Source organism: Echinops telfairi, unplaced genomic scaffold (assembly GCF_000313985.2).
Source record: "Echinops telfairi isolate 266 unplaced genomic scaffold, ASM31398v2 ScPeMD7_5;HRSCAF=22, whole genome shotgun sequence".
Classification (NCBI taxonomy): Eukaryota; Metazoa; Chordata; class Mammalia; order Afrosoricida; family Tenrecidae; genus Echinops; species Echinops telfairi.
In genome coordinates this window covers 25,776,986-25,787,503 of record NW_022103901.1, presented here as the reverse complement: position 1 = coordinate 25,787,503, position 10,518 = coordinate 25,776,986, and the positions used below count along the sequence as shown (strand labels likewise).

At 49.0% G+C, this 10,518-nt stretch overlaps 1 protein-coding gene across 1 annotated transcript in view; it reads right to left on the bottom strand.

The window, feature by feature from the left end:
• LOC123521221 (synaptotagmin-17-like) overlaps positions 1-5,314 on the bottom strand; it is a 33,996-nt gene extending 28,682 nt beyond the window's left edge. The window contains exons 1-3 of the mRNA XM_045286006.1: positions 5,308-5,314; positions 3,892-4,053; positions 1,026-1,181 (exon numbers count right to left, since the gene is read on the bottom strand). Coding sequence (XP_045141941.1) covers positions 1,026-1,181; positions 3,892-4,053; positions 5,308-5,314 — 325 coding nt within the window. The remainder of the gene's footprint in view (positions 1-1,025; positions 1,182-3,891; positions 4,054-5,307) is intronic.
• Between the last annotated feature and the right edge of the window lie 5,204 nt (positions 5,315-10,518).

Here is a 10,518-nt window from a genome sequence, read left to right as displayed (position 1 = left end):
TTGGTGGTTTAAACCCACAAGTCACTCCCTAGGAGAAAGGGGAGGCTCTCTGCTCCCATCGAGACTTTTCACAGGCAGTTCTACCCTGTCCTAGAGGGGCATTAAGAGTCGGAATCCACTCGATGAGAGAGGGCAGACATAATGCTCAGCATCGTATATGCACTGATCTTACTGAACCCACACAACCACCCTGTGAGGTGTCCTGGGACAACCTCCGCTTTACAGGAAAGAACATCTAAGCACACAGATGTTGCCCAAAGCCAGCTATTGGGCAAGCAGCAAAGTCGGGACTTGAGCTAGGCATTGGCTCCCAGCCCAAGCCCTCACCCCTTCTGCTCTGCTGACTCTCCTTCCTTACACAAATCGACTTGATGGCAGGGAGTCTGGTTTGGGGTTTGCTGCCAACCGGCTTTGTGTATCCGCATTATACCATCAGGGTTCTTTTCACGAGCCCATCCCTGGAAGCAACAGACTCAACTCTACCAGAGCATGGCACACCAGGCCTCATCTACTCAAACACTACGTCCTTGGGGAAGTCTTTCAAAATCCTCCTGTCTGGGCTAGAGGGCCCTATCTTCTCATGTTTCTCCATACGACAATCACCACCACCATTACCACCACCACCATCATCATCTACGCTAACAGAAAACAAAGAATGAATTCTTATTATGAGCCAGGTTTTGTTCCCAAGTCTTCAGTCATTCAATGCAGCAACCCTATAAAGCAAGTAGGATTACTCCCTGTAGTTTATAGATGACGGCCCCGAGGGTCACAGGAATGAGCAACTAACCGGCCTTACTATGTGACAGGGCCAGGCAGCCTGGCTCCTGGCTCCACATTTGTCACCATGTGTTCTATGGCTCGACACTGGTGAGCCTTTGAATCTTGCCCATGTTCACAGATGGTAAGTGGATTCAAGCCCATGTCGTTGCACATTAGCTACGAGGTCTTAAAAAAGGTAACCCTTTCTGGATGCCTTCTGTCTCTAGGTCAATACATTCATCGTGGTCTGGAAAGCGACCTACCTGTAAACACCAGGCTGGCGTTTTCTAGTTCTTCTTGGGGAACCTTGAAGCTAAAAGATTCGTTGTAGAAAGGATCGATCGTGCCTTTTAAGAAGGATGTCTTCTTGGTTTTCACAAGCTTGAGTCCATGCACCAGCTGGATTTTCACAAAGGGATCTGAGGGTCAGACCGGCATCAGAATGTTAGAGCTATTCCCCAGCAATCCCATCCCTCCGTGCCTTCTCCTATACAGCCCCTCACCATTCCGTGCATCCTCACTCACTGAGCACCTAGGAGCCCAAACTTTTTTTGCCTACTGCTGTTTTCAGAAAGAAAAAAAAAATTACTTAACACATCCCTAGCCATTACACACTTTTGTACTATCCCCATTATCCAGGCTAACGTCTAAGTATCTTCTTTTACAGCTTCCCCCCTCCCCCCGGCCCCTGGTCATTCCAGAGCCCCCCAGGAAACTTTGGAAAACAATGATCTAGCAGTCCACCCATCCACCATCCTTTTGGCTTCACCTTCTTGTATCCATCCATCTATCCAGTAAACTGATGGTCCAACTACCCATCTTTGCTTTCTTCCATTTTCCCCTCTGCCCATCTGTCCATGGATCCACTACTGCTTTCTTCCACCAACCACTCATTCATCCTTTCCTCCAATCTATCACTTATCTGCTTGTCCCTTCCTCTTTCCCCCAGCCCTTCATTAGTTTTTCAGCTCCTCCCACATACAGGTATTATGTTCATGTTATAGATGAGAAGGGAGGAAACAAAATGAGAAGCGATTTGCTTAAGATCTGCTCGGTGAAGGCAGAGTTTTCTGCCCGTGGCCTTTATGCCCCAGGGAGTTAGTTCATAGCTCATACACAGAAACGTTTCTCACTGCCATTGCACTAATTCTGACTCCCAGTGACTCTATAGGACAGGGTAGTGTCTGAGACTGTAACGTTCCACTGGAGTAGAAAGGCTCCTCTTTCTCCCACAGAGCAGCTGGTGGTTTCAAACTGCTGATCTTGTGATTAGCAGCCCAACTCGTAACCCACTAGGTCACCAGGGCTCATCACAAAGGAAAAGAGAGATGAACAACTTATAACTATCATTCGCTTAAACGTTTTTTTGTGTGTCTTAGTTGAAAGTTTACATACCAAATTAGGTTCCCAGTTATTGTAGGTTACTTTATAGTTCACTGCAGGACCCAGGTACATTATCTAATTTAATACGCATGTAAACAAGCCAAGGTGAACACTGTTATCCATTTTCCAGATGGAGAAATGAAGGCTGAGAATGGTTAACTTTCCCAAGGCCACATCGTTTGCCATGAGGACTGTGACATAGTGTAGCCAGTCTGCCTCTAGAGGCCTCCGTCGTGGGATTATCCTGCCTCTCCCATCACGGTGGGTCTGACACTCTCAGCCTTAACGCCCTTCCCTCCACAGAACCTTTTAGAATCTCTGTTCTGACAATGTGGCTATTGGACATGCAAGGTGTCTTCTAAATTCAGTTATCACCTTATGACAGAAGGCTTTGGTTTTAGCCATTGCATGTTGGGAACACGATGTGCCACCAAAGGCCGGAAGATGTCCCAGGAACTGGGGCTGCTTTGATGACACAACCTCTGTCTGGTACGACAGAAGAAGCTACCCACAGGTGGGAATGGGATCTATTCCATTTCATTTCAGTTCACGAGACTTGGGTTAGTTACAAAGTTGGCCCTTTAAACACAATGATCTCTTCAAGGAGCCATAGGGGCGCTACGGGTTAGACACTGGCTCAATAACGACAAGGCTGGCGGTTCAAAGCTGCCCACTATCCCTAGGTAGACCGATGGAGCTGTCTGCTCCTGTAAAGATTTGCAGGCTCAGAAACCCTGTACCCAAACTCATTGCCCTTGAGTTTCCAATTCACAGAGACCCTATGGGACAGAGGAGAACTGCCCCTGTGGGTTTCTGAGTCTGTAACTCTTTACAGGAGTAGAAAGTCTCATCTTTCTCCTGAGGACTGACTGATGGTTTCGAACTGCTGACCTTGTGAGTGAGCAGCCCACACCAAACCCACAGTGCCACCAGGCCTCCTCAGAAACTCCAGGTAGGGTTGCTCTAAGTTGGAATGGATTCAGTGGCAGTGGGTTTGGTTTTCCAAGAGAGCTCAGAAGAGAGGCTCAGGGTGTACCCACCTCTCCAGCTAATTCAAATGCAAGATCACCGCTCCCTATCGCCTCTAGTCAGAAGAACCAGGAAGCTGCTTTGCTTGAGGCTGCATGGGTAGAAATGAGGCTCTCGATTTGCAGTAGTCATCACCCTTGATCCCAGTCTAGTCTCCGATCCAAACAGGCTTACCTGTTCCTCTCCAATGGAGCCCTGGCAGCATAGAGCATTACGTGTTGGGCTGAGGACCACAGTCATCAGTTAGAACCCAGGAGCTCGAAACCCCAAGGTCACCAGTTAGAAACCACCAGAGAAGTGAGGCTTTCTACTCGTGCAAAGATTTAAGTCTCAGAAACCCACAGGGGCAGTTTTACCCTATCTCACAGGGTTGCACTGAAACAACTCCACAGCAGTGAGTGGAGTTCATCTCAACAGGCATCTCTCTAATCAGTTCTGGATGTTACCCCCCCACCCCACCCCTCCAGGCCTTATCAATAGTATCTGGGATACAGGAAAAGAAAACTGGGCCCCGGGTGTCACAGTGGCTAAAGCATCCGGCTGCTCACCGGGAAGTCAGAAAGTCTGACCCTTCCAGCTGTTCCTGTGGAAACCCTATGGGGCAGTTCTTCTCTGTCCGATGGCCTCAGTAAGGGTCAGATTTGACTCCATGGCAGTGGTTGTCTGGGGCTCAGGGTTTGGTAAAGCCGTGGAGGAGGAGGGAAGATCCCACTGTACCTGAACCTTGGCTCACGTCGGTCTGAAGAAGCTGCTTGGCTCGAATGACGTCCACATTCAGCCTCCCGGCGCTGGGGAGATAATTCAGGGACAGAAGCAGCTCCCCCAACTCCACCTCGTTCTGCAGAGAGAGGAAGCAGGGCCAGGGAAGTCCTTGCAGGCCTTATCCACCCACCGCGAAGGGAATCGGCCGCAGCAGCCTGCACGTGGGTGTCTGGGAGCGGGGATGGGTGGGGTGGAATCAGTCGAAACAGGGTGCCTACTTCTTAGGCTTCTTTTAATCATTGTCCCCAGTTATTTTCTTCCCCCTACTTCAGAAAGGTCTTTCTGCTATTAAAATGCCCAATGAACCAAAGTAGGAATACTAGGAAATTAAGACAAGGTAGCTGCTGTCCTAGGTTGTACGTGCACTGATGGCTCCCATCTTTGAGGGAGTTACTTCTGCCTAATGGATTAGGGCTCAGAGGGGTTAAATAATTCTGTCCCGCAGGTAGAAGGGAGTAAAAGTTGGCCATTGAAACTCGGGGTCCAATTCCAGATGTTGTGGCCACCGTGTGATCCTGCCTTCCAGAAGGGTACCAGGGGGCCGAATACCCATGTGGGTGGAATGGCCCCTCTTCACCTGTAGCCCACAGCTGTGACCCGTTTCCAGCCTGACCATGCAACGCTTGGCCCGGTGACATCTCTTGTTATAGAACACCCATTTTCTCAATGTGAACCCCACCACATTTAAAACAACCTGATACGAGCAGCCAACTGTATGGGTCCATAGTTCCAAAAGATCTTAGATAATAAGAAGCCCCCTCCCACACTTCTCTATCCTTGAAAAAGTTTTATTGTAGGAAAAAAATTTTAAGTGTTGTAGAAAATTAATATACAAAACTAGACTGCTGTTAGGTGCCAGTCAGTCAGTGGCCCTGGGTACATGAGAAGAAAACACTGCCTGGTCCTGGACCGTTCTATTTACTGTTCTGTTTGGGCCAGTCTGTCAATCCACCTCATTGAGGGTCTTTGCACCGACAGACTAGCAATAAAAATCCCCATGCATCCAGCCATCCATTAGTTGCAACAATTACCGACATTTTGCCAAATGATGTGCGTTCCACACACTTCTTGTAGAATATTTTAGCCAAGTCTCAGACATTATGTCATTGCATCTGTACCTCCACGTCCTTCAGTGCATGTCTCTCGCTGATAAGGCACTTAAAACAAGCACATTCATTACGGGAAATTTCCAAACACACTCCAAAGGAGCCAAAAGGGTCGACGGAGCCTTCGGATACCCATGCTCACCCAGCTTCAACAATGACCAAGTGATGGGCCATCTTCTTCTTCTTGTGTAATAAAGAGGGTGACTTCAATAAGAAGCAGAAATCTTCTAAAGAAGAGAGACACAGAGCTCCTGGATCTCAGTACCTTCCATCATGCAGAAGTACGATGACAGTGACAAACAGAAATTTATTTTCTTTCACAGAGTAGGAAGCTGGAAGTCTAAACTTAGAGTTCCAGATCTAGAGGAAGGGTTCTGTGTCAGCTCTGGGGGAAGGGTCTTGCCTCCAGGTGACAGATGTGGGCCTGGCATTTCTTAGTGATCTCCATGTGTCTTGGCATTAATCTTCCCCTGGGTCTAGGAGGTTCTCCTCACAGGGACTCCAGGTTGCTCCCAGCTCTTTATTCTTGGTTGATACTGAGATCCCTCTTTTTGGGCTCACTTCTCTCTCCTTGTACCTCTTGTAAGATTAAAGGTGATGCAGGCCACACCCCAGGGAAACACCCCTTAACATTGGCTGTGATTTGAGTAAGGGTGTCATATCCCATCCTAATCTCTTGACCACTGATTAACTGGGTCAATCAGATCATAATATGGGGATGAGCACATCATTAAATAACTACCCAATCATTGAGAATCATGGTGCAGTCCAAGCTGATGCATTTGGGCCAGGAGGGGGGCGGGGATGAGAAGAATTCAATCCATCACAGAAGACCTGAGACTGCAGTAGAAACTGCACAGGTCACAGAGGTTCACTATGAGTTGAAATGGGCTCAACAGTAGTGGGTGGGGGTGGAATCAGACCAAACTGGAGTTGAATCCCGGCTGTGGAACTTCTTGGCTATCATGGATTAACGGTGTCCCCCTAAAATATGTCGGGTAAATCCTGACCTCTATAGCTCTGTAATTCCACTTGAGAATGGGTTGTCTTTATTATGTTAATGAGACAGAATTAGGTTTAGTGTAGGGTGTATCTTTTGATATAAGAAATATGAAAATAATAATAATTTATAAATTATCAAGGGTTCATATTTCTTAGGGGAGCAGGGAGGGGAGGGGAAAAATGAGGAGCTGATACCAAGGGCTCAAGTAGAAAGCTAATGTTTTGAGAATGATGAGGGCAACAAATGTACAAATGTGCTTGACGCAATGGACATTGTATGTAGGGATTGTGATAAGAGTTGTACGAGTCCCCAATAAAATGATTTAAAAAAAAGAAATACGAAAGCAGCAACAATCATCAGTGAGAGATGAAAACAGATGCCAGGCCATATGGAAATCTGCAAAGAAGCTGGAAATGAGCTGGAGACAGGACCCTCCCCAGAGTTAACAAGGGAGGGAACGTCTTCCCTACAGCCGGCACCCTGAATTCAAACTTCCAGCCTCCTGAATAAGATGTTGTTTCGTAAAGTCACATGCGTGTTGTGTTTCTGGTGTAGCAGCATCACCTAACCAAGACACAGCCGGCGCGCTATTGGCCAAGCACGCAGCTTCACAGAACTTGTTTCTCTGTGAGAGAGCCTTCTCCCTGACTTTGTCGGTGTGTGGTCTCTGCTTCACATATGCAGACAGTCCGCAGTGGGATTCTCTTCTCATGTTCAACCTTGATTCACCTGGACGCTCATGGTAGCACTAAAACCAAACAAACCAAATCCACTGCCACTGAGGCAATTCCAGCTCAAGGCAATCCTGCAGGGGGTTTCAAACTGCCAACCTTGTGGTTAGCAGCCTAACTTGTAGCCCACTCCACCACCGGGGCCCTTTCTCTGGTAGCTTTAGGTCCCAGGATTATTTTGAAGTAACGCCTAGGCATCGTATGATCTGTAATATTTCAGTATGTATCCTCCCTCTGACCCCGGATACAATCTATCGATCTATACATCTTTATATCCAGCCGTGACAATGGAGTGGAGGCCACATCTGACCTCCTCTGGCTTCGATGGGGAGGAGAACACTCCATCGCAACCCACGGCTGAGTGCTACAAGACAGGGGCCACTCACGCTTCCGTGCGCCAGCCTTCTTTCACCGTTCTTCCCACAATGCTCTGACTTTGCTGCTGGGCTCAGTAATTTGCTGCAATGGCCACGCAGCCCTCACAGATAATACTCACAAGTAACGGTCTTTATTAGGGAAGTTAACGAGCTACCACGGTCCGGGATCAGAAAAAATGAAGGACACGGTTGTGCAGCAATACCTCTCCTTAACCAACATCCAAGACTCTCTTTGGATCTCAGCTTTCCAGCCACGAGGTCCCTTGGCTTCTGCCCTCAGTGGTCTAGGAAGCCCGCCCGCCGCTCTGCCTCACGGTCTCAGTCTCGGAGTGTTCCTCACGGGATCTGTGCCGCAGCGTCTGGTCTCGATATGGCTCCTTTACTCTGTTCCCTGGTCTCTGTGCCACACACAGCCTTTGATGTCTCTGGTCTCAGCCTCCATCATCGCTTCACACAGAGAGGGATCTTGAACGTGCTTGGCTGGTGGCTCTTCTTCCTTGATGGTCCTGGAAGTTCCCTCTTGTTCCTGCTTCTGAGATAGCTCATTTTTATATTACTGAGTGAAATGAAAACTAACAAATCCCCTCTATTCGTGTGAACACCCATGATTGAGTAATGGGCCCCACCCAGTCACCTGCTGGGAGTCACAGAGACCTGAGTCGAAGAGCCACTTTACCACACCTCAGAACTCACCCCCTGCCATTAAGTCCATGGTGACTCATAGCGACCCCCGTGTGGGTTTCTGAGACTGTAACTATTTACGGGCGTACAAAGCCCAGTCTTTCTCCCTCGGAACTGGTTGTGGTTTCGAACTGCCGACCATGCAAATTACAGCCCAACACAACACCGCTCCACTACCAGGGCTCCACGCCAGTCACCTTCAATCTCTGTCTCTGTTTCAGTCATTTCAGCCAACGAAGGTCCAAGGACAGTTCTAGAACAATGTTTGATAGATTCTCACGAACACAACTGACTGGATCAACAATCAAATCAAAAGATTCTGGTATCAAGCGAGTTACTTCCTGATCAAGCAAATCACCCGCTCGCAGACCAGCACGGAGGCTGCAAACTGGTGGCTCACCTGTGCTTTGTTCAGCCCATGTCATATTTGGGGAACGTAATTAGTGGTAAACATTGAGGAGTCAAGCGGCTTCCGATTTTGACTCAGTGGAGTGGGTTGGGGTGGAATCAGACTTCTAGATGGGGCAAAAGAGGGGGGGAGCTGGCCACACTGGGCCTCCATTCCCACCTGGCAAACCTTTGGCTAAAGTGCGGCACGGCTTCCTTTCAGATGGAAGTCGCTTAGCTATCACGCTTCCCCCTCTTCATTTCCCCACTCCCACCGGCCTCCTTCAACACGTTCCAGTCCAGTGTCTGCAGCAGAGTTGGTACCAAAGCATAGGGACCCCACACGACAGAGCAGAACTCCGGATGCCGTCCTCTTGGTGTGGAGGGGCTGTGGTAGTGCAGCGGTGAAGCACCTGGCTAACCTGAAGGTTGATGACTCAAACCCTGCCAGCTGCCCCAGGGGAGAAAGCCCACTGTGGTAGTTACAAAATCTGTTGTCAATGTGAGAGGATTAAGAGCCAAGGGGTGGAGGTTAGCCTGTCAATCAGGTCGCAGCTTGATAACCTCATTTGGAGGTGCTAAGGGAGTGGTTCTCAACCTTCCTAATGCTGCGACCCTTTAATACAGTTCCTCATGTTGTAGTGACCACCCCAACCATAAAATTATTTTCATTGCTACTTTATAACTGTGATTTTGCTCCTGTTATGGATCGGGTGACCCCTGTGAAAGGGTCGTTCAAACCCCAAAGGGGTCATGACCCACAGGTTGAGAACCACTGTGCTAAGGAGATAAATGACTCGCTGGAGGTGGGACACACGCTTACTCCCTGCAAGACATTTCTGCAGACAAGACCCATGGAGCTATGCTAGAGCCCTGGAGCTGAAGGAGCCATGTAGAGATCCCTGCCAGCGCTGAGTTTCTTAAACTGCTGCTGGATCCACAAGACTTTCCACCCACTGGCCTGTGATCTTCCTGCATTCAGCGTCATTGCACGTGTTGCATGAATTTATAGATTGGTATCGGACATATGGGCTCAAATCAGACTTAAGGACCTGATCTGGACTGGGCTGGGATGTTTTCTCAAGATTCAATTGCTCTTGGCTATAAAGCTCTTTCTTATACACATAGGAGTGTCTATGAATTTGTTTCTCTCGCCTACCCGGACAAACACACCCATGATCTGCTCCCACAAAGATTGTCGCCTGGACAGCTCCATGGGCAGTCCTACCTGGATGGCACCTAAGGACAACGTCTTTTGTAAGGGGAGATCCCTAGGTCTTTCCCCCGCAGAGCTGCCAGGAGATTTAAACCACCAAGTGCTTCACTGCTGAGCACCTGGACATATGAGTTGGCCTATTTTTTTTTTTAAGACAGGATGGACAACTATGTCCTGAGTAAGAAAATAAAGAGGGGGGGTCAGCGTCCTTCCCATGACTGCCAGGAGGTCTCCCCCTCGCCTCTGAGGGCCCTGGAGGGGCACTGGCGGAGCTGCCCCCACAGACTCATCTGGCCTCAGAGACAAAGGCCAGAGAACGCTGCCTGTGCTTGCACCTCGTGCTCCTGCCCTTCAGTCCCCCCGGTGTATAAGCCACAGAGCTACTCCCATCTTTACAAGGTTTAATTTTCTACTTGTTGTTGTTGAGAATACATACAGCAAAGCATACACTAAACCAAGAGTTTCTCCAGGTGCATCCAGTGACCCAGATGAGGTGTTCCACCTTTTCCGTGCTGCTCGTCCCCATGTAACATCAACTCAGTGCCCCTAAGCTTCCCATCTAAGCTTTCACAATGTTGTCAAAGAGCCCAGGGCCCTTCATCCCTCAACCTTCAGGTCTGGTCCTGACTCACTCCCTCATTAGAATCAACCATTTAAGATCCAACGGGCAGCATGTACCCAAGCGCAAAGCTCAGAGGGTGAGGGAAGGGAAAGAGGAACAGCAGGGAGGACGTGGGATTAAGAGATGGCACAGGGAAGGGATCGCAATGGATGGGCTGAGTCGGAATGTGCATGGACTGTGGACTATGATCTGCCCTGTAAACCTTTCCCTCATCCGCAACGAAAAGTTACAAACAAAACCCTGCAGCTCCAAGAGCTAGGGGAGATGGGATGGTTCCTGGAGTCAGCATGTTAGTCCCTGGAAGGACTATCAGAGCCCTGAGGATGTAGTGGGTTGTGTTTGGGGCAGCTAACTACAAGGTCAGCCGTTAGCCACCACCAGCTGCTCCACACAAGGAAGGTGAGGCTTTCTGCCATAGAGTTACAGTCTCAGACATCCACGGGGCAGTGCTCCCCCAGG